At 40.7% G+C, this 25,358-nt stretch overlaps 1 protein-coding gene across 1 annotated transcript in view; it reads left to right on the top strand.

Annotated features, from left to right (window-relative positions):
• The window catches only part of LOC128369481 (partitioning defective 3 homolog), a 328,222-nt gene that overhangs the window by 137,505 nt on the left and 165,359 nt on the right, over nucleotides 1–25,358 (top strand). Inside the window, exons 4-5 of the mRNA XM_053330529.1 lie at nucleotides 871–1,058; nucleotides 2,279–2,422. Coding sequence (XP_053186504.1) covers nucleotides 871–1,058; nucleotides 2,279–2,422 — 332 coding nt within the window. The remainder of the gene's footprint in view (nucleotides 1–870; nucleotides 1,059–2,278; nucleotides 2,423–25,358) is intronic.

Here is a 25,358-nt window from a genome sequence, read left to right as displayed (position 1 = left end):
ACAGTAAAGAGTTTTAATGGAAAGCGTCCACTTACTGTAGGCTGGTGTTTCTCAACAACCTTTTCCCTCATATTGTCGTTCCCACACTTGCCTGCTGCTATGTTTTACAACACTGACGGTAAAGTAGAAACTGGAGCTGCCCGATTAGACTTTCTGATTACTCAACAATGGGATGCTAATGAAACCCAGATGATTAATTGTCTTTATTAGCCAACGTTATATGAGGAATGACATTTATTCCAGAATATTTATATCAATGATTTCTCAACATTATATCAATTTCTTGAGTCTTTTCCACGACAGCGGGGGGTATGATGAGTAATGGGGCACAAATAAAAGAACAACTAAAGACTATTTTTTCCAGGTTTTTTTTCAAAGTTTAATGTTAAAGGTGCAGTGTGTAAGATTTTTGGGACATCTAAGCAGAAATGGAATAAAATATCAATAAGTATGTATATTAAACCTCCTGTTGTCCTTGAGTCAAGGAAGGGAGGAAGGAACGGAAGGATGAAGGAAAGAAGGTAGGAGGGAAGGAAAGAAGAGGGAGGAAATGAAAGGAATGGAGGAAGATGGAAGGAAAAGAGGGAGGAAAGGAAAGAAGGAAGGGAGGAAGGAACGTAGGACGGAGGGAGAAATGAAAAGAGGAGGGAAGGAAGGAAAGAAGGAGAGAGAAAGGAAGGAAGGAAGGACGGAGGAAAGAAGGAGGGAGGGAGAAGGGAGGGAGAAAGGAAGGACGGAGGAAAGAAGGAAAGAGGGAGGGAGGAACAGTTAAAACAGGCGGGGTCAATCTGACCCGGGAGGACGACACGAAGGTTAATTAGAAGTCTAAAATATGACCATAACCCCCATGTTGTTTTTCTTGTCTCTCAGATATGCCCCTCCATGTCCGCCGGAGCAGCGACCCCGCCCTGCTCACCATCAACGGTCCGTTTGTCAGCAGTGAGTCGAGGGTCCAAACGGAAGAGCCGCCATCGAGGAAGAACCCGACCCGTTGGTCCACCACAGCCGGCTTCCTGAAAGTCCGCCACTCGTCTGGCACCAACAGCCTGGAGAGGAAGGTAAGGAGCCCTAGCAGCAAAACATCATGGAGGCAACGATCAACTGCTTGCCAACAAAGCACTGTTATAAAAATGAAGTATATTTTAATAGATCCAAGTGTATATTTTAATGGGGAACAGTATTCATCCAACTACATGTGGCACCAGTTGAAGCATTTCCTGTAACTCTGTAATACTTGATGTATTAACTTCACTTGTTGTTGCCTTTCTGTGACTTTCAGAGCCAAAGCTCATTATTCACATGATTAAAGTTGTACTCTTGCCATTTGTTTCCCAACACTTCATAAATGTACTTACTTAAATGTTACGACACAACAAATTAGGGCCCAACTGATAATGGATTTTTGAGGACAATGCTGATACCGATATTAGGGAATAAAAAAATATCAGCTAACCGATATATCCGTGTGGATTTTTGGGGCCAATGCCGATAAGGATATATATGCTGTTAGTGCACTGAAACAGAAAAACTCATAATTAGAAATTCCTATAGACACTTACAGCAAAAAACATTTGTATGTATATATGAAGCATTAGTTAACCCTCGTGTCGTCCTCCCGGGTCAAATTGACCCTGTATGTTTTGACTGTTCCTTCTTTCTTCCCTTCTGTCTGTCCTTCCTCCCTTCCTTCTTTCCTTTCCTCCCTTCCTCCTTCCTTCCTTCTTTCCTTCTTTCCTTCCTTCCTTCCCTTCCTTCCTCTGTCCTTTCCTTCTTTCTTTCTTCCTCCCTTCCTTCCTTTCCTTCCTCTCCTTCCTCCCTTCCTTCTTTCCTTTCCTTTCCTCTCTCCTTCCTTCCTTCCTTCCTTCCTTCCTTCCTTCCTTCCTTCCTTCCTTCCCCCCATCCTTCCTACCATCTTTCCTTCGTTCCTTGACTCGAGGACAACAGGAGGGTTAAAAAAAATGATCAAATATACATAAAATGAAGCCTATATAAGGTAAAAACAATTTTAAAAATCATATGCATATCGGACAACATATGTGCCAATACCAATATATCAGTAATAGGTCAATATCGGCTCATCATCGTTGAGGACAATGCTGATACCGATATTACGGAATAAAAAAACATCGGCTTACCGACATATCCGTCTGGCTCTACAACAAAGCATATACTTGTTTTTGAATAGTTTAGACTGGAAATACCGTCACTCTGGGAAAAATGTTAGACATAAAAGAATGAGAACTATATTTAGAAACCTTTTGTGTCTATCTCCCTGCAGGGTAAAAGTACAGATACTTACCGCAGTCTGCCGAGGGATGCAGGGACGTGGGCCAACCAGAGAGAGTTTCAGAGAGAGACGGCACGGTCATCGCTAAGCGCCAATCACCCGATGGTGGACCGCTGGCTGGAGAGACAGGAACAGGTAGGAGCGTGCACTAGTGTATAGAAACACATGGAAGGGTAATAGGGTTGCAAAGGGGTGGAACATTTTCGGTAAATTTCCGGAAAGTTTCTGGTAAATTTTTATGGGAAGTTGAGCTGGGGGATTTTGGAAATATTCCAAATTGGAAACTTTCCATGGGAATTATGGGAATTTATGGGAATTAAATGGGAATTTATGGGAATTTATGGCAATTGAGGGTAATTTAGTGGAAAGGTATCATATCTAAGCAAAAATAATTGTTTAGTTATAAGCAAAATAATACAATTAAAGCAGATTTATTTGTAAGTTGAACATGATCAAGTTGAACAATCAAACAGAACAATTTAAATTCCCGGTTTATTCCTGTTAATTTCCGTTAATTTCCGTTAATTCCCATGGAAAGTTTCCAAGTTTGAAAATTCCCGGAATTTTGCAACCCTAAAGGGTAAACAAATGGGATACAACCTACTCTGTGCGCTATGTGTTGTGTGGAGGATGCTTTCATGTAGCTCCACAAACTATCATGGGGCCATTTGTTTTTCACTCAATGGCGGAGGGAGGGGAGAGGGGGGGTGTTACCATGGCAGGAATCAAACAGGCGCTGGCATCACACTGAGTTGTGTAAAAGTCTACTTGATAAATGATGTGGGATGAATATACAGACTCAATATTCATTTGGGAGTTGTAATCTTCAAAAGCACATTACATTAAATGATCTGTTGTGAAAATACTTAGGGGGAAAAACAGATGCTGGTAATGTCTTTTTTTTTTTTTTTTTGTCATGTGGTGTATTTGCCACGATGTTCAACAATCATATTCCAGAAAAAAAGGAAAAAACAGTCATAGGAAAGACAGTTTTATTAACCCTCGTGTCGTCCTCCCGGGTCAAATTGACCCTGTTTGTTTTGACTGTTCCTTCTTTCTTTCTTTCTGTCTGTCCTTCCTCCCTTCCTTCTTTCCTTTCCTCCCTCCCTCCTTCCTTCTTTCCTTTCCCTCTTCCTTCTTTCTTCCTCCCTCTCTTCCATCCTTCTTTCCTCCTTTCCTTCATTCCTTCCTTCCTTATTCCTCCCTTCCATCATTCCCTCCTTCATTCCTTTCCTTTTCTCCCTTCCTCTCTCCTTCCTTCCTTCCATCTTTCCTTCCTTCCTTGACTCGAGGACAACAGGAGGGTTAATCATAGCTTCAATTTTCCTTCCTTCCTTCCTTCCCTCCTCCTTTCCTTCCTTCTTCCTCCCTTCCATCATTCCTTCCTTCCTTTCCTTTCCTTCATTCCTCTCTCCTTCCTCTCCTTTCTTCCTTGACTTGAGGACAACAGGAGGGTTAATCATAGCCTCAATTTGCTTTTTTGCCAAATTCTCACAAGACATAAGTTTGAGTCAAACCATGAAGTTTTCAAGAATAACAGTGTTCAGAAACTGACTTGGCAAAACTTTGATAGAACAACATACATTCTCTGAAATCATGTGAAATATGTGGGAAACTGAAGTTGAAGAGGATGAGACAAGTCTTGTGGAAAATGATTACAACAAAAAAAAGTAAAACACCAAACTCCTGCGACTCATTAAAGATAAAGAAAAACACTTTTGATAACCTCTTACACACACACACACACACACACACACACACACACACACACACACACACACACACACACACACACACACACACACACACTCTATGTATCTGCTGCTCACACATACATTACAGTACATCCACGTCATACCTTCAACTATCCAGCACTCCAGTGATTTACAGCCCCTCTACAGCCAGTCAGTCTTAAGCTCTGTGAAAAGCCTGTCTTGAGTGGTCCAGATCCAGTCCAAAGCCCGAAGCCCGACCCAGTTCTATCACTCCCTGGTTCCTCAGTGAAGAGGTTAAAAAGTGAAACATTTCCACCGTAAATCCACAATGACACCAAAGTCATAAGAGAAATCACATAATGTTGATACAGAAAATATCATTTGCCACATACAGTACATATGGTCCTGTTTAAGTGGATATGGAGAACGATGCTAGGTAAGGGGGCTGTTTTCCCACTAGGCTCATGCATGCCAAAGATTTGCTAGAATATGAGCCTAAAATGTAACATATCGTAACACGCATGCATCATTTAGTTCAAATTTGGGCTCTAGTTTGAAATTTTCCCCTTCACGTGTGATAAAAATGGATGAGGAAGGTGACTATGCATCTGAGGAAGGCTAACACGGTGCCAACTCTATGAAGTTACTTCCAAAGTCCAGTCTCACCTTTTTTTTTTTTTTTTTAAACTTAATTTTTATTGAGTTTTTCTCAACAACATGACAGGCACATGTACATTTTCCCCATAGTCTTTACACATATGTAAGATAACTGTAAAGTATATCAACTTATAATAAAGTACAATCGAAAAATGTATATATAATAAGATGAGATGGTAATAGATGAATAATTAGGAAATGATAACGGTAATATTAGAAATAAAAAAATATATATAAATTTAAAAAAATAATTTAATAGTGATATAATAGGGAATTAAAAAATAATAATAATAAAAAAATAATAATAATGAAAAAAATATTAATAATATTAATGAAAAAAAGAAAAAAAAAAAATAATAATAATGAAAATAATAATAATAACAATAATAATAATAATGAAAAAAAAGATAAAAATAAAAATCCAGTCTGACCTTTTTAAAGCACAGATTTATACTTCCATAATGCTTCGCTCACATTTAGATAAGATACTTACTGCCATCTAACTCTAATTTATTATATTTTTGTTGTTACACACTGTGAGTCTTTTTGTACAGCGAGGAGTTACAGCGAGTTTCCAGCATCTATCACAGAAGTCGAGCTGCAGCGTTTTCCCTCATCTGTCTCACACCAGGTTGTAGTGTGAAGGAGGGTTAAGTGGTAGAGGTCACTGCAGGATGGTGTAGTTGGTATTTATGACCTGCTGAAGGCCATCTGCCCTCCCTGGCGCACACACACACACACACACACACACACACACATCCCCATTATCCTCTGTCTGCTCACAACCCTCACAATAAATCCAATAGCTACATTAGTCTTTGTGGCCGTGCAGTGTGTGTTTATCTGTCTTATTCAATGCTGTACTTCTCTGTATTATACTGAGAGGCAATTTGTTCATTCTGTGTGTGTTTCCATGTGTGTCAGTACAGAAAATGCCCAGGTGGAATAGTCTGAATCCAATTGACATGACAGTATTTAACGTTAAATCACACACACACACACTTTCCAGCTGGAGGTCCAAGCAGCTGCTAGTCTTGGTCTGTATTGTGTACATGAATCTCTCTGGTCGACAATGTTTTATGTCACATTAGCTTAAACTCCACATTGGACATTGACTTCCTGGAAATGTTGCAACTCTTGATGTGCAATAAGAAAAACCTGGTTTTGTTCCAGGCTTCAATAAACACATAAAAGAAGAACCAGAAGTGTATTATCATGCATTGTAGATATATTGTGTGTGTGTGTGTGTGTGGGGGGGGGGGGGGGCACTATATTTTATAGTAATTATACAGTTAAGTAGTGATATTCAGCTTCAGTAGCATTAGCGTCATGTTTTTGTTGAATGCTTCACTCTCTCCAGGTCTGTTGAATGAGAAACACCCGAGTGACTTGAAATTGACTTAAGTGACTTAAAATTGACTTAAGTGACTTAAAATCAATATCATTGATTTATCAGCTGATAAAACGCGCCGCATTTTACACATTGCACCGTGAATATCACCTGTTTAGTTGGAGCCGTTCATTTACTAGCCGGTTAGCCTGAAACATGTTGCTATAGTAACGTCACAGTTACCTGTCTGAGGATTAACGTTGTTAATGTTGATATCACATGGTGCTACCGGGCTCCGCTGTTTTTTTCTGAGCAGGTTTTACCTCAGATGATAAGAAATTTAAGTTTCAACCAGCGGTCTATGTTTGTTTCCTTAAACTTAATATCACTGTTAGCGTGTCTGTGTTATGCTAGCGGAAGGTACAGAGAGCTACAGGTGTGTTCAGGGTCGAAGTCAGACAGTCGGACACAGCAGTTGCGGCCCGCTGCAGACGTTGGTTGGATTTATTTATTTATTCTATTTATGTATTTATTTTTATTTTTTGAAGACTTAGGCGGCCGCCTTAGCTATAAAGTGCAGTGGGAAACCCTGGTCCGATAACCATACTCCACTTTATACTTAATTTTGTTACCATGCAGATGAATATACAGTACAGCTGGCAAAAAAAAAGCAAAGTGTCTTGTTTTTGTGTTGCAGTGGGGAAACATATTGGCTCACATGAAACTCTGACCATTTGAAACTACTGAAAGCCAACTCTTCAGTTTTATTTATTTAGCACTTTACATCCAAAAGTAAGAGAGAACAAAAACAGAACAGGGGAGGGAAGGAGGGAAAAAATAAATGTCATTATGGGACTTTCAAAATCTATTGCACACACAGTCACAGCACCTGGCTTTTATAATAATGTTGCAATGTTTTGTTTGTTTAACCGCAAGCAGGCAAAACTTATTAACTCATAACTCGTTCCAAGTGAAACAGTGTCAAATCACAAATCACTGAAAAGCAAAAAAAAAAAGATTTTTAGTGTAAGAGTTGAATTACTGAAAACAATGACAGAGCTGTTGGCGATTTGAAGCTTTCAGTTTTACTTTAAATCATCGTCAGGAGGAAGAGGAGGAGGAGGAGGAGGAGGAGGAGGTAGAGTTTGGAAATCAGCAGCTAATAAGCACCAGGTGTTCCAGCTGATGGATCAATAGCAGCAGCAAGTAGCCTGATGATCTCACAGACCTGATCACTGTGTCTGATCTTTGACTCTGGACTCTTGGTTCCTGGTGTACGTACAGCAGGGGGGTCAAACTCATTTTCATTCAAGGGCCATCATTCCTTCGTCCCTTCCTTCTCTCCTTCCTTCTTCCCTCTTTTCCTCCTTACTCCTTTCCTTCCTTCTTCCCCTCCTCCCCTCTTTCTTTGCGCTCTCCTCCTTCCATCCTTCCTTGCTTCCTTCCTTCCTCCCTCCCTCCCTCCTTCCCTCCTTACACCTTTCTTTCTTTCCTTCCTTCCTTCCTTCCTCTTTTCATCCTCACTCCTTTTCTTGCTTCCTTCCTTCCTTCCTGCCTGCCTTCCTTCCTTCTTTCCTTCCTTCCTTCCTTCTCTCCTAAATTCCTTCCTCTTTTCGTCCTTACTTCTTTCCTGTCTTCCTTCTTTCCTTACTTCTGTCCTTCCTTCCATAATTCCTTCCTCCCTTTTTTCTTTCCTGTCTTCCATTCGTTCCTTTTATCCTTCCTTCCATCTTTCCTTACTTCCTTTCTTCTGTCCTTCCTCCCTTTCTTCCATCCATCATTCTGTCTGTCCCTCTTTTCCTTTCTTCCTCTCCTTCTCTCCTTCTCTCCTTCCTTCCTTCTATCCTTCCTTGACCTGAGGACAACAGGAGGGTTAATACTGCAGAAGACTATTAAAGCCAGAAATAATATACAGGAACTGATAACTTCCTGTGATTCTTGCCTAAAAAAAGACTTAATAGCTGTTTATTTATTTATTAAGATTCATTTAGTGCCTTTAAAAAAAATAGTGGCTTGGAGTTTTAATGTTATTATATTGAATAAAATCCTGGAAGCTTGCAAAGGTTCTCCAGACTAACACAACCTGGATCCAATGTTGCACTTTCAGAGCAAATAAAAACAAAAGAAGAAGCAGCTGTGATTTCTATTGATTTTTTTTTTTTTTTTTTTTTTTTTTTGTAATAGAGCTCACCTGGAACATGTTATGCATCTTTAATGGCCATGCAGCTTCTGTATATACTCTCTAAACCTCCTCCAACAGTTAATTACAGCAGGAAAAAAGAGAAAACTGATGTGACACAATTAGCCTGGAGAAGCATTTTTCCAGCACTGTATCGAACCTTTGTTAACATGTAAAATAGAAACGGTATGGGAATGAAGAATGGCACGGCAAGAATAGAATATGCAGTGATTTAATTAGAATAGAGCAAGCTCCGAATGATGAATTAAGCAACGCAATTTCCTCAAGTTGGTCTCATCTTATCTTCCTCGAATGAATAACAGCGAACAGAAGGGATATTGAAATGAAGAGAGGAATTAGAATAGAGCATGATATAATGAAGCAAGCCTTATTTTACTCCTGCTTAGAATCAGGCTTGGTGGAGAACAGGGCATTGCTTTTTGCACTGAAATGAGCCAGATTGAATCGCATTGCAATGAATGAAACCCGCTCTTAGTTCCCAAGTGGGTCATTGTGCGTGCCTGCAGCAGCACCGGCGGCTCCGTGACACACGTGGCAGAACAAGCCATAGTTCTGAGCTACATTTCACAAACCCCCCCACCCCACCCCCCACCCCCTAAAATTCCCAGGCCCCCCTTTGGCAACAGGTAGGTAGGGAGGTCGCCATGGCAACAGCGAGCTGTCAGTCGAGTGTGTATTAATGAGAGCCTGGTTGGAGGTGCAGAGGCTGCGTAGAAAATACAGTCCTATACGCTGCACAACTGTCGGTGTGTGTGTGTGTGTGTGTGTGTGTGTGTGTATATCCATGAGTCATAAGGGTATTTATGAATCTGTGTGTGTTTGTGTGTGTCTATCCATTATGAATGTGATTGTGTGTGTCTGCTGTGAGCATGTGTCAAAAATCCAGGCAGCCATACATTTGGTTGCAAATCAACCAATTAAGAAGAACAGCCACAAGCCACTGAGACACACACACAGAAACCCACACGCACACACACAACCTGTATAATGTCTGGGTCAGTCTTTACCTCCGAGGGTAGATGACACTCTCTTACTTGACATAAAGGGGGTATTGGATAACTAGAGTCAAGATACAGACAGTAAATGTGAGATAGAGACATTCAGCAAAGAGCTCGAACCAGAATTGAAGGACTATGGGATCTGATGCTGTGTTTTGTATCTTTGAAGATACTAAAAGCCTTCATTTGAACGGTATGTGGCAACGACGCTTAGACACAAGGCTTGCTTTTGTTATATCATGAAAATTTGCTGTGGTGAAAGTTGGAGATACGTGGTTTTCACAGGACAGAGATGAGCTTTGTTTCTGCTTTTTCTACATTTTGCCTGAAGCTTTTTTCTGCTGAGCTCTGACAACACTTCTATCCCTGATACCTGCAGCTGAAGCCAGACAGCGTTAACACACACACACACACACACACACACACATACACACACACACACACACACACACACACACACACATACTGTCAAACTCAAGCACAGATATAACGATGTACGTGTCTAAATAAAGATGCGTATGACTCTTGGAAGAATGAGTTTTAAATGATGAATAATGAATTTGCTTCTGTTTCATATGTGAGAGAAAAACCGAGTGCAGATTCACAAACACAAGTAAGTCTGTTTAAAATGAAAACCCGCAACTACCATGACACCATAAATGTCAACTGTAAATCCAAAGGAAACAAACAGTGAACACAGTGACTGACTGAGCCAGCTTAGTAACACAGATGTTGCCTCAAAATACATTTTAATTTGAACCAATACAAATGAAACTGAGCTTAGATGGTAAAAGGTGAGAGAGCACTGAGCAGCTTAGATCTTAGCTGTATAACCTTTTGAAAAGTGTTAGAATAACTTTAAGAGAATAACATTTTCCTCCCAATTAACACCTTTCAAGAGCAGCTCTCCTTATCAAACTGGATTTGTGGCTTTTATTCAAATATACAAACTCGCGGTGGTGTTAATGATGATCACTAGCAGGAGGTCAGACTCTACTGTGGCTTTTGTTTTCAGCCCAATAACACCGGTAGTATTCAATCTGTAGTGAGACAGTGAACACACCACCAGCCTGATTTGTATCAGTGTGTGTTTGCTGCTGCTGCTGCTGCTGCTGCTGCTGTGTGTCCTCAGCCATTAGACTGCCGAGGGACCCAGTTATCTTTCATGGTGGGATGGAGGCTTCACACAACTCACTGGGGATGTTGTTACACAAGGAAGGGCCGCGCACACACACACACACACACACACACACGCGCACACACACACACACACACACACACACACACACACACCTACCTAGATACTTGTGCAGGAATTCCGATGCTGGCGTATGCAACCAGTCATACATTACACACACATACTCTTTAACACACACACATTAACACACTAATACACACACTAGCAAGGTAGTAAGCTAGTATTTGTATCATGCAGAGATAAAGTTTTCCTCACATTCACAGCTACACGATCTTAGTAACACACACAAACCTGCACACACATTTATTATGCATATACTACTTTTTTTTTTTAAAACAGTAGATGCTGTAAGATTATGCAACAAAACACATTTTTAGGAACACTCACACACTCACACTTACACACGTTACCTTACTCCGGTGCTTCCTGACTAACAAGCCTCCATGCAGTGTGTGTAGTGGAGAGTTGAGTCCCTCAGGTGCACAGTGCAGCTTTGGAAGGATAAATCATGCAAACCTGAGCCGTACACTCATAAATCACCTCAGCCCTAGTGTGTGTGTGTGTGTGTGTGTGTGTGTGTGTGTCTGAGAGAGTGTTCATATGTGCTTGCATAATGTGTGCTGAAACCTGCATGCTCAAGTTTTGGTGTGTGTGTGTGTGTGTGTGTGTGTGTGTGTGTGTGTGTGTGTGTGTGTGTGTGTGTGTGTGTGTGTGTGTGTGTGTGTGTGTGTGTGTGTGTGTGTGTGTGTGTGTGTGTGTGAATTGATTCTTGTACATGCAGGTGTGTTTTCATACATATAATTTCCTGTGTGAGGATTCAAGAAATCTGTGGATACATCTGCTGAGTGTGTGTGTGTGTGTGTGTGTGTGTGTTTTAGACAGTTGAAAGTGAACAGTCCACCTCCTCAGAAGCAGCAGCAGGATCAATGTAGACTCTGAAGAAATGACCAGTAGGTGCTGCTGTGGAGCTTAGATTGAGGAGAGTATGCCAGATTTGTGTGTGTGTGTGAGAGAGAGAGAGAGAGAGAGACACAGAGAGAGTGAGTTTGTGTGTGTGTTGTGTCCTTCTGCTTTTTTTTTTTTTTTTTTTTTTTTTTACTTCATGTGACTATGGTGTGAATGGGTGTACAGATAATACCGTAGGTGTGTGTTTGTGTTTGCAGATGTGTGAACAGTTCAGTGTTAATCTGCTGTCACCTCGCTATTATAAGCCTTTAGTCTGACTCCTCTTCTCTTTTCTTCTCCCTCCGCTTCTTGTATTTTCTTTCTTTGAGTCATATTTGTCTGACACTGCAGCCCCCAACCATCTTTTTATTACTTAGCACTCTTTTTCTCTGCTTAGATACAGTAGATAATCACTCCTACTGCATCTTTTGTCTCTCACCTTTTCCTTCTATTTATCTCATTTAATAATGCCTTGCAGTTAGAGCAGGTAGTTTTTCCAGTAATGAGCATGTTGATGAATCTCTTTAGTGTCAGTTGTATTTTTACTTTTATTTGAGAGTAGGTAGAAGTCTTGTGTACTATGTGGAAAATGCATTTATCTTTTATTTTGAAGACGTTTCAGCCTGTTGCCTTTAATGACACATTCTCCAGATATCAGATTTGAACTTGACTTGTCTAAGATATGAAAATAAGATTAGAACAGAGGCGTCAAACTCATTGTCATTCGAGGGCCACATACAGACCAATTTGATCTGATGTGGGCCGGATCATTAAAAAGATGGAGGGAAAGAAGGGAAGGAAGGAAGGAAAGACAGGCAAACTGGAAGGAGGGAAGAAAGGTAGGAAAGACAAACAGTGAAGGACAGACAGACAGATGGATGGAAGGAAGGGAGGAAGGACAGATGGAAGGAAGAACGGAACCAAGGAACCAAGAAAGGTAGGAAGGAAGGATAGATGGAAGGAAGGACAGAAGGAAGAAAGGGAGGAAGGACAGATGGAATAAAGAAAGGGCGGAAGGACAGATGGAAGGAAGGGAGGAAGGAAAGAATAAAGGATAAAAGGAAGGGAGGAAGGGCAGATGGAAGGAAGGAAGGAAAAGAACACAGGAAGGAAAGTGGGCCGGATTGCACCCCTCGGAGGGCCGGTTCTGGCCCATGGGCCGCATGTTTGACACCCCTGGATTAGAACTAATGAAGTAATGCAAGTAACATACTGCATGTAGCAAACACATAATGCATTGGCAATGAAAAAGCTTTAGTGTGCATTTAGAGTGAGACTAGCACTGTGTTTCTTAGTAACTCAATGGGCTGCTTTGTTTAGGGTACATTACAACACACAGCCACCACACAAGAGGATAAAATAAATAAAGTCCAGCTTGAATGATGCGTTCATGGGTTTGGAAGTTTCCATAACACTGCACAACAATTTACAGTGAGCTGCATGATTTTGCAACGCTTGAAAGCTGTCACTCCCTCTCAGTGGTTTCCAGGTAAACACTAGATATGCTGTGATATTCAGGTTACACACTAATATGGACTTGCACATATTTAATTGGCGGGTTTAACCCTTCTGTCGTCCTCCCGGGTCAAATTGACCCCATCTCTTTTGAGTGTTCCTTCCTTCCTTCCTTCCTCCCTTCCTTCCTTCCTCCCTCCCTCCCTCCCTTCCTTCCTTCCTCCTTTCCTTCATCCCTTCCTTCTCTCCTTCCTTCCTTCCTCTTTTCCTCCATCCCTCCCTCCTTACTCCCTTCCATCTGTCTTTTCTTCCTTCCTTCTCTCCTTCCTTCCTTCCTTCCTTCCTTACTCCCTTCCATCTGTCTTTCCTTCCTTCCTTCCTTCCTCCCTTCCTCCTCCCTTCACTCCTCATTCCTTCCTTCCTTCCTTCCTTCCTTGACCTGAGGACAATAGGAGGGTTAAGAGGGGTTCTGATAAGTTCAACTTTTTTGGCCAAAGACCTCTGTGTTTGGACCCTTTCTGTACTAATGCAGGAGTAGTGCACAGTTCACAATGTCAGTTTAAAGCATACAATATTTAAAACTTTAGCTGCTATGCTTTACTTCATTGCAAATCTCCAAACAATATAACTGTACATACAAAAACATATTTTAGTTGGTAGTACATCTTATTTTAAATGTTGTATCTTTAGGTTTTGTGTTTTGTTATTTAATTCATGGATGTACTGTAAATGGGTCAATTTGCTTGCTTCTGTAAGTCTACAGTACAGTATTTTATTCAGGGCTAAAAATATCCTCCACTCATCACACAGAGGGATGAGGTTAGTGTTTTTGGGCCACATGTTAATAATTAAAAAGTATTTTCTTTGCAGCTGTCCGTGGATTTTTGTCTGACTTGCACGCCTCCCTCTGTTTCCCATGTGAAATCCAATCTCACATATTCATCATCATTTATTTGACAGGTATTTCCATCACTGCAGGTTTTACATCTTCGCTTAACTTAACAAACTACTTTTCTGCCTCAACATAGTGCAACTATCCTGTAGCTACACAGAGCTCTCATCAAAATCTTACCATTTCACTGGCTGTCTTTCTTTTCCTCTCTATTGTGCTCCCCCATCTCTTTCTCTCTCTCTCGCTCTCTGTGTCTCTGTGTCTGTATTGATCCCCTTTTTTTGTCTCTGTTCCTCACGTCACCCCCTCACATCATCTCCTTTATTTTTATTCCTCTCATTTCTCTCTGTCTCTCTCCCTCCTTTTCTCCTCGGCTCCTCATCATCTTTGATCTTTTGGTTTTTAATATGACAGAGAGCTGTGGGAGCCCAGATCCCTTCCAGCTGGGAGGGAACCGGGTGAGAGAGCAGGAGTAGAGAGATGGAGGGAAGATGAAAGACATTGCTGCCTTTCCTGAGGGTGTGCAGTATTTCCCCCTGAGGGGATTTTCACCTCTGGGTGCAACCTGCCGTCAGGACTTTATACACACACACAAGCTCATAATTTGCCGTTCATCACCTGCTACCAAAATATAATTACACCTAAAATAGACCTTATCAGTTTGGACAGATGGTGGCTCTTTCTAAGCACACCTGTTGAGGTTCAGTAAAGGTAACAGAAACACACACAGGCTCGAATCAAAGACGAGAATCTCAATTTTTAAACCTGCTGCGCTCCGCAGGTTTATCATTAGCGCAACGAAGATGAACAAGGGATTGAGACATTGGCAGATGAAAGGAGGAGCGGAGGAGAAAACCATTCTGCAGAAGAGTTCATCACAAGTTTATAAAACGATCAAAGACAGACAAGATAGACGACAACAGCAGGTGTCAGCTGCTATCGGAGGACAATCAGAGGGATCTGACGGAAGAGGGATAAAGCCGATTATTGATGCCTGGTGCGCTCTGACAACAAAGTCCGTCTCATTGCGGGCAGTCGGAGAGAGAGTGTGTTGTCACTGAAGGGATCATAGGTTTGATCTCCGAAACAGCTGAGCTCCCAACCTGTACCCGAATCACTGAAAGTCATGTTTATGCAAGTGAATCAGTTTGTAGATGGTGTACTGTTTGTTTGTGTGAGTCAGGTTTTGAGAAAAGACATCAGTGCTTGTTGGCAGCTTTGGTTCAAAATAATCCATATTGCCCCCCACAAATGTGAGAAAACATGAATTTGCATTTGTGAACATAGCAGCACATGATAATAAGAGACTGATTAAGTGGTTGTGTGTTGGTGTTTCATTGCATTTATCTTAATGAATGAATCACATTGACTATCAGGTGTATTTGCCTTGAGTTTAACGGCTCTAATCAATGGATAATCCACCCTATAGGAAAAAGGCTTACAAAATGAATTGTTACTAAAACCATATTATAATGAGGAAAAATGATAATGTCACTGATGTAGATGAATGATAACTATCATACTATTATAAAGTAAATACTTCTAATTACCGTAAGTATTGTAACACCTATCAACCTCAAGTAATGTCATGTCACTGTTACTGGAGTCACCAGTGAATCTAAAATACTGCTGAGCCACAGACCAGCAATTTAAACTCCTGAAAGTTTGCCTGCTTTCATAAAGTTGTATCTCCACATGTTCAGTCTAAGTGTGTCTCCTGGGTTATTTACTATTAGATGTACAGCTGTGGAGGTGCTCTGCTGAAGGTGGAGCAGACATTGCTGCAGCACACTCTGCAGCGGGAAGTAAAAGGAGAAAAAAAAATCATTGGAGGGGGGGAGAAAGGAGGATAGAGTACAGAGTGAGTGAGTTTTTGTGTTTTCTCCCTGACTTGTTTGTACAGACACACTCTTCTTCTCAGCTGCAGCCATTACAGTTTGAGTCAGTCAGAATAATGGCCTTCAGTCTGACAACTCTACCTCAGTGTGTGTGTGTGTGTGTGTGTGATGCTTGTCACCATTATCTGCTGCTGCCTTCCTCTCAGAGGGTGCAGCTTGGTCGAGGCTTTGCCTGTTATTGAGCTCCTTGGCGGTGCCTCCATTGGGGGAATCTCATCTCAGTAAAATATACATCACCTAACAAGATGTGCGATGAGCTTTTGACCCAAACTTGATTTTAGCTAGTCTTCTTTTAGTGCTTTATAGGTTTTGTAAATGTCAATGGTTCATTATGTTGGAAATAAAGTTTGGCCCAGCCATGTGTCTAAATGTTTGGCTTGAAAGAATAGATCGATAGTTATTATTTTAATTAAAAAAAGAAAGTCTGAAATTTCACAGTGTTTTGATTTAATAGCTGCTCTTTTGTCGGAGTTGACATGCTCATTGAACTGAAAAATCACTGGCATGAAATCATCCCACATGGCCACAACACCTCCGCTCAGCTCGGCTCTGTCTACAGGTGGCTGCGGTGAAATATTTCTGCTAACCTCGCTCCAAATGTGGAAACGTGGTTAATGATGCGTGAATCTAATCATACTACAAAAAGCCTCAGACGTCCAAAGAGAGAGCACACAGTTTGTTTTGGGGTGGATATTTGTGAGATTTGAAGTCATTTTTTATTATGGCAGCTGTGTGTTTGCTTACAATTCCTCACTTATGCTCCTTAATTTGCCCATTATCACAATATGAAAGACAGAATAATGTGTTCAATTCAAATTAAATAGCCTTTTTTGTCAACTAGAGCATACACATCTGCCACTAAACAAACAATCACTGAGGAAAAGAGCACTGCTAACATTACAGTAGTTAGCGTGCTAGCTAGCTAATTAGCGATTCAAACGCAGCACTGTAAACACTTAAAAACACATGAACATACCTCCAAATGTCACTTTAGTGCAGGTAGAAGCTGGCTCGGTCATTGCTCTTCAAAATCCATGATAGCAACACGCAGTCTGTCCATTACTTTGTCTCAGTTTGGTACGATGTAGCAGCGTTAGCCCGCTAGCTAGCAACAAGCCTCCTTTGATTTGATGAATTTTAGACAGTGCTCTCCACGATCATCATTAAAGCATCAAAGGCAGTAATATAACTTGGGAAACTGATGATTGTAGCCTCAGTAAAGTTCAGTAGATCTATACTAAGGAGCATTGAAGCAGTTTGGGAGGCTTTTAGCTAGATTTTTCCTTGTTTGTGACCCATCTGTGTTGAATATAATCAGAACATGAAAGCATAAACACATATTAGATGCCCAGTTGCAAGTTAGGAAGCTTTTTTTGGGGGGTATCATTTTACTCTTTTTGCTTCCTATGTTTAAATGAATTGGTTCACTGTTTATTTGCTTGCTTGATCCACTCAAGTTGATATATTGTTACGTCCCACATATGGGTTACATATGGTATAAACACATACGCCCATAAACACAGTCGCAAACTTTATTTTTCCTCTCCCTCCATTTTTTTTTCTTCCCTTCATCTCGTTTACATACTGTACTCCTTTACTGTACTCTCTCTCACACACACACACACACACACACACACACACACTCTCTCTCTCTCTCCCTCCACCTGTGTCATGTTTGACATTTTCTGGAGAGCCAAGTCAAGCTGATTCTGACAGTGTGTGTTGGATTCAGGCCTACGTCAACGTTCAGCCCGACTCTGGCTGATTACTGTCTAAATAATCTCTCCACACCGCTGGAACGCCAGACAGCCTCAGAGAGAGCCGGGCGAGGACCTGAACCATGGGGGGGTACGGGAGGAGAATTTCAGCCTCTCAAAGAATGTCATTGCAATAGAAAATTAATATGTGTCTAAATCAGAGGCGTCAAACTCATTTTCATTCAAGGGCCACATACAGTCCAATTTGATCTGATGTGGGCCGGATCATTAAAAGGAAGGAAGGAAGGAAGGAAGGAGGGAAGGAGGGAAGGAGGGAAGACAGGACAGGTGGAAGGAAGGAAAAGAAGACAAAGGAAAGATGGAAGGAAGGAAAGAAGACGGGAAGAAAATGAGGAAGGAAGGAAGGAAAGAAGACAGGAAGAAAATGAGGAAGGAAAGATGGAAGGAAGGAATTAAGTAACAGAATGAAAAGAAGGAAGGAAAAGAAGACAGGAAGTGGGCCGGGGTGGACCCTTTGGCGGGCCGGTTCTGGCCCACGGACCGCATGTTTGACACCCCTGGTCTAAATACTATAATATTGAATGAAACTGATGGAGAAACTCAAACTTTGCTGCTTTTTTTGGTCAAAATACTACTATAGAAGTAGAAAGTGTAAATGTAAAATAGTATAAAAATGAGAAAACATCCCTGAATCCCCTCTCGGTTTAGAGCTGGGAGTTTTCAAAGCGTCGTTTGTCATCCTTTGAACGAGCTTTGTCATGGTTTTCTGTCCCTCTGTGTAATGTGTCTTTGTCTTTCTCGCTATCTGCCTCTCTGTCATTCTCCTTGAGTCAGTCTCTCTAGCTGTCTACCTTTCCTTGCTTAATTTTATTTTTTATTTTCTTCATTTCTCTGTCTCATCACTCACTTCATCTCTTCCCACCGCTCTCAAGAGAAATAGCTTCTCAAACACTTCTCAGTAATCTGAATACTGGTTTTTAAAAGATAACTATTAAATATCCAAAGTAATCAAGTCGGCGTCAAACTTCCCGCTACGGCTTCAGATTACGCTGCATCAAATATAAAAAATAAGTGTCATTCACACCTTCTGCTGCTCCATTTCAAGTGACACCGACTGCGCTCTCGTGGGGGGGGGCTATCAGCTCCTAAAATGCCAGTTTTTGAAATTGCTTTAGATTCCTGACAAGGGTCTCTATTGTCTGTTTATTTCTGGAAACAATACTGCATATTTTGGTGTGGTGATACCCCCTCTATACCCCAACCCATCCACTTTGGATTGAATTGGATTTGCAGAAATTGCAGTTGAATTAAGTGGATGGGGAAAGCAGCGCCGCGGTAATTTAGAAAGTGCTGGAAGTCTCATTTTGTTCACGCTGTTATTTTTGCGACTCTCTGTTGTAGTTTTGATGATGCAGGGCTGCAGGTACAGTGTGGAGATGAGCTGTGGGGAAGGTAGAAAGTGTCTGCACACTGCAATGTAGGCTGAACGTGACAAAAGAGAAGGGTATGTGTAACCCCTACGTAACATTCAGGGTCAAATTTGACACATTTTTACATTTGAAAGCTGTAAACCCTATACACCCTATATACAGCCCTATCACCCTATAAACACCCTATACACATTTATTTCAGGTGTAGTTTTTCTAATGTGACCCCGAATATACAAAAAAATGCATCATATTTTTATTCTCGTGCAGCTGATACACATATTTTTATAGGCAAATATCCAAATTTGACCTTTTTTTACACTTCATATTCTATAAAATGTGCTACTGGATCATAATATAGTGATTGTTAATGTCTTTTTTTCCATAGATAAACATTATTTATTATTTATTTATAACTAATGGGGGAATTAATGCTTTTTAATTGGTGTAGAGACTAATTATGAGTCAAAATATGAACAATATAGGGTTAAATAGGTATAAAAGTGAAGACACCATGGTCAACCATTCAATCTGAACTATTTTAAAGATTCAGTACTTTGTGGAAAACAGCATGAATTCTGGGTTGATTATAGGAAATATTTCAGTGTACTTATTTTTGAAAGATAATGAGACCAGAGCTGCAATGATTAGGCCATTAATCGCTTAGTCGATGGACAGAAAATTAATCAACAATTACCAATCTAGTTTTGCATCACTTCTTAATAGAAATGCTTAAATTCATACATTTCTATCATAATACACTCAATACTTTGGTCTGGAGTCTGTTTGTTGGGACAAAACAAGGCATCTTAGGTTGCATGTTGGGCTTCAGGAAAAGTTAAATGTAAAATGAATAGCCCAAATAACTAATAAGTTTAATGAAGGAAATAATTGGCAGATTAATTGATAGTGAAAATAATTGTTAGCTGCAGCCCTGAATAGGACAACAGATTAATTTGACTCAACCGAACAGAAAATAATAGTAAAAGGAGACAAATCGACCCGAATTGAGAAGATGCGAGATGACCAGCTGCATTAAAATTAAAATAAATTGCCCAGACAGATAACAAGAACAATAACTGCAATACTGTTTTTCATCTGTAAATGTTGCACTGAGTACATATTTTGGTCACAACTCCTAAAAAAACTAAATGTAAGGAATCTTTTATGTAAAGTATTTGATCCGGTGAAGTATTCCAACAAATACAAACTTCCAAAAGTCTAGTATATAATTAAAGCAAACAAAAGGAAAGGCACATATATAAGGCATCCTCCTCTCCTTGTGTTAACGGCTCAACTGGCAGCCAGGATGATATAAACTCTGATAACGTCCCTTCGGCTCGATGAATCTTCCGAGTTATTGACGACGCCATCCGCCCTTCTGGATTCCATTATCAAAGTGTCTTCAAAGGAGAGTAATTGAATTAGTGCAAGGAGGGATCTGTAATTGAAAGCTTGCTTTTTTTTTTTTTTTTTAATGATGCATGGTGATGTATCGCAGAGCCCAGCGTCGGCATTCATCAAACGTGTCCCCGTCGTGACAGATAGCGCTGCACTATCAACATAATCAAGGGCGTCAAGTCTGTTTGATCCTAAGATATGGCAAAGTTCTCGCATCTGATACCATTTGTCACCAAAAGTTTTAAGCTAGCAGACATTTTTTTTTGGATAAGTGGAACCATTCCTGACTGATAATCTTCATGGGTTTTTCAACTTTAGTATGTTGTATGTATGTTTTATCACTTTGCAGAAGTCCAATAACAATTCAGTGAAATGCTCAGTACAGATTCCTTTTTGAGCATTGACATCCAACACCTGCATCAGTGTCGGAGCATCCTCGGCTTCAGTGACCTGTCCAGTGAATAAGACATAAGAAGGTTGTGTGCAGCGGTGTTTGATCATTACACCCCCCTCCCACCCACCACCAACCGAAACAATGAAATGTGTCTGTCCATTCAGGCGGGCTTCAATGAACATTCCCATTTCACTTCCTTCACTGAGTGTTTTTAGTGGAAATCTGAAAATAGGCCATCGTGAGGTGAGCACACCTGGAGCTCTGTGTGTGTGTGTGTGTGTGTGTGTGTGTGTGTGTGTGTGTGTGTGTGTGTGTGTGTGTGTGTGTGTGTGTGTGTGTGTGTGTGTGTGTGTGTGTGTGTGTGTGTGTGTGTGTGTGTGTGTGTGTGTGTGTGTGTGTGTGTGTGTTGTCTAACCTCTCCTGAAACTGAACAGGTTTATTAGTTGCCTCTCTCTAGAAGGGGTCACATGGCCATTGAACCAGAAGCTATTTGTGAGGGTTTCTTTTCTCCCCCCGATGCTCTTTTTGGGCCACTGGTCTTTTTTCAGTCTGTTTTTTTATTTTTATATTTCCTTTAAAGTACTCAACTCCACAGTCTTGTCTTTTAGTTTATTTTGGATGATGTGATTTTCTTTGTTTGTCACCAATATCTCCCAGTACTGTGATATGTATGTATGGGTTTTCTTGCTGTTTGAGCTCTTAAACTTGATCTTTTTGATCAGTGCCAGTTGTTTTTTCAGTTAAAAGCTACAACAGCTGCGTTGAACTTGACAAACACTTGCACTTCACCTCCAGCAGTTATTCCTCATTGACATTTATATATGAAGATGCTGTGAAATACTAGTTCTTCATCTTCAAGTTTCGTCTTTCATCTATCTCTCTTTCCCTCTCTCTCTTAGACCCAGATGGTGGTGTGGTGGTCTTCAGGTTAGGGGTCAGAGGTTAAAGCTAATTTATAGTCTTTGCGTCAGGGTTCCATCCGGTTGTGGACATATGGAGCTCTGCTGGAGAGGGCACAGATACCAGCTTACTGTGATGAATGTGTGTGTGTGTGTGTGTGTGTGTGTGTGTGTGTGTGTGTGTGTGTGTGTGTGTGTGTGTGTGTGTGTGTGTGTGAATGTTATGCAGTGTGTGCATTAGAGTTCAGCATATGTTACGGTGCCTTGTGCATTCTTCAGTTAGAAACACACATGTTCATGCACAGGTTCATTACTCACTGTAGTCAGTTCACAAGTAAAACATCCACCAACAGAAATCTATTATCATTCATTAGGCTCCAAGCTTTAAAAAGGTAATATTCTGCACATCGTTGTCCTCTGTCAAAAGTTCAAAAATAAATAAAACAAAAGAGTTGTTGAAGGTTATACATAAACTCATGTTTCTGAGTATTGTTTTAAAGTTTTAAACCTGAGTATTGATATGATGACCTTTTTCTATTTAACAAAAGAAGCAAAAGCAACTTCATATCAATAATACATATTCTGGCTAAATGTTTCATACCAACTTTTCACTTCTTTACAGAACACTTTTTTTCTACCAAAAAGTATTGAGGTTTGATACCCAGTCCAGCCCAAACGCCCTGTAGTATAATGCGTCTTGTTTTCAGCATAGACTGTATAAAAGAAATGGACGTAACATCGGAAGCCAATAGTTTTGAATCTGGGCAGCGCTATCTTGAAAATTTCAGGTGCATGCTGGGAAAAATAAAAACACAGATTCTACTTATATGGGCATGAGGCGGGGCCATGGGCGGAGCGGGGAGGTTGCTATGGTTACGAGGGCTGGATCTCGTGGACATTGGTCAATTAACCTGTCAATCAGGACGTAGCCACGCCCTAATGCATACCCTGCTTTATCGTCAAATATAAAATCAGGGAGGCCAAAATGTCCCAAATGAACATCATACTGCATTGAAGAAGGCTTTAAACTAGCGATTGAGACCATAAACACATTTTGAAAACGTTTACTGAGGTTAGAAATCAAGTGAGAAGTTGGTGAATTCTCCATTGACTTGTATAGAGACGGTCGCCCCCTGGTGGCCTTTTGATAGAATGCAGTTCTAAGTTACTTCAGCGTTGGCCTCATTTCAGAGGACCAGAACCACTGTCTGGTTTTCAGGTTACCACAACACTTTTTAGCTGTAAACCATCCTCTTGTTAAACTTTGTGATGGTTAAATGTAAAACTGCTGGTTCATTGAATCAGCAAAGCATGGAGCATGTGTCAGCGAGGGTTAGACTCATTCTACTTACTTATTCTACTGGTTGACAGGCGAGCTACTTGTGAGCTTTTGTGAACTTTGACTTGACTTAATTGCCGTTGTCAGACAGCAGGTGCAACTTGACGTTTCTTTGCTGCTAAGTCATTTAAAATCTTTTCCTATCAAATTTTTGAGAGAGATTGTCATTCGGAAGTTGTGCAACTTCGACATCAAACCAAAATCTTTTCGCAATATGTCATTTTTGTGAAGTGAACATTAATATTTAAACAGATTTGGAATTTGAAATTTTAATGCTGTGTCAAAAAAAAATGACTACAAGCATGTACAATCCCACAAATGAGAATAAATAGTCTGTACAGTAGCTTTTTAAAAAGTGATTTAAACATTTATGCAGATGTTCCCATTTTAATATTTATTAAGCGTCAAAATGTTTGCATTTTTCTAAGCATCTCAAAGAGGCTAAACTTCACTCCTGCAAATAAATCCCCCTACTCTCCATCCCTGCCTGCATGTCTGTGCACATGCATCCACATCAGTTTTGTCAGTGACAGTGTGGTCAAAGTGGCAGGAAAGGGGAGCGGACAGCACTTCATTAAAGTGCAGCATTACTCCACTCATTCTCTCTCCCATACATACACACACACATACACACACACACATACACTAGGCATAGACCACTTCATTTAGTGTGAGAGATAGAAAGGACAGGCCCCGGTGGATTCTCTTATTAATCTTTAATGAGCCCCCGCGCCTGAAAACTGCCCGTCTCCCCTCTCCTTTCTCCACACTCAGGAAACAAACAATGACTCGGCTGGAAAACGCATCGGCCCCTCGTTCTCGTACCTGCCCGCCTGTCTGCCTGCTAGCCATTAACCCCCCAACTCGGGCCTTGAATTATTAATGCGGCTATCTATCACTGCTCGGTCGGCCCACTCCCACCAACGGGAATGGGCGACGGCTTGATGGTGCGGTCGGTGGAAAGTGTGGCGATGCGTTTCCGAGTGTCTCCCGCTGCACTTCTTGGAGAGAGCTGGGGAGTAAAAAGCTGATTGGTTCATCTGTCAATCAAATTGCACAAGTCATCTGGAGTTTTTGCTAATGTTCGTCTGGGAAGATGCATGATTTTATTCACCTGTTTTTCCTCTTAGCTAAATCATGCTATTGCTCCTTGTGAAGAGAGCTCGCTTTTAATGATGCATCGTGATCTCACACAGAGCCCCCCCCCCCGCGTCTGCATTCATCAAATATGTCTCTGTCATGATAGATAGCACTGCAGTATCAACATAATCAAGGGCATCGAGTCTGCTTGATCCTAAGATAAGGCGAAGTTCTTACAATGCAAGAGAGAAAGAGATCTTTTTTCTTCAGATAGTGAAAGCCCAACTGAAAAATCTCATCCATCATCTGAGGTTTGAGGTTCAAAGTTCATTCCTGACCTTGGGAATGACAGCTTCTCTCTGCAAGGATTACACTACTTGAGGCTTTAAATCATATTAAAGGAATTTCATCAGCAGATTGAGTTGTAGGTGGTTTAACTTCCATTTCTGTGAATAATTAGCAGACCTAAAATGTCATTCATTTACAACTAGGTACCTAAACCTGCTGATGGGAGGTCATGTGATATGATAGAAAACCCCAAAACAGCTTCGACATTGATCTTGGCCTGATATTATTTTCTCAACACTTTGATTATGTTCATGTCTTTTGGGCAAGAAGCAACAAGGCATGTGGGAAATCAAGAAAAACAGAACTACAGCATTAGATGCAAGCTAATTCCTTTTTCCACTGGCCTATTGTAATTATATTGTACCAGTATTGATCCATGGCAGCTGCTAGGAATTGATATATACTCCCATAAATACACTCTTTACTACAGTATCCTTATTTATTAATGTGTGTTAGTTTGTTTCTTTTATTTGTCTCTTTTCATCATTCCTCTATTTCTCACACACTCACATTCACACATATACACACACTCACACATACACACACATACATATGATCTCTTTCTGACTGGAGGATAGAATTGTCAGCATGCAGCCAGATCCTCAGAGATGGTGTGTTTTTGAAATAAAGGGGGTCTGCGTGATGCCCGCGTACGCTGTGATGAATGCCGATCTCATTTGCTCTTCCTCAGATAGCACCCAGCGACTCCTCTCCTTCCCAGACACCCTCCTCCTCCTCCTCCTCCTCCCCCTCCTCCTCTTTGCCTCACTTCTTATCTCCTGATAAATATTGAATAGTGTTAGATGTGTTTCTGAGGCTTGTTATTGTTTCTCTCTCTCTCTGCTGGATTCTCTTTATCTAGCCTCTCTGTATGTTTTATGGTGTGTGTGTGTATGTGTGAGACTGTATCTACTCATACATACACATATATACATATGATCCTGGGTGCATTGCTTCTTGTACTGTACTAGTAAATTAATCACAGGTTGGTAACATACAGTTAAACCCTTTTTTAGCAAAGGAGAAACCCATTTGAGGAATGTCACCTCTTTAATTATGCACATATTTTCTACATTAAAGTCTTTTTAATGCTTTAAAAAGTCTTCAAATGAATATCTCCCATCAAAAAATAGTGTTTTATGAAGCATATTATCTTCTTTATAATCTCGTATCTGCT

Source organism: Scomber japonicus, chromosome 12, assembly GCF_027409825.1.
Source record: "Scomber japonicus isolate fScoJap1 chromosome 12, fScoJap1.pri, whole genome shotgun sequence".
NCBI classification, from domain to species: domain Eukaryota; kingdom Metazoa; phylum Chordata; class Actinopteri; order Scombriformes; family Scombridae; genus Scomber; species Scomber japonicus.
Note: the sequence above shows the minus strand (reverse complement) of the source record. Positions and strands in the feature narration are given on the sequence as shown.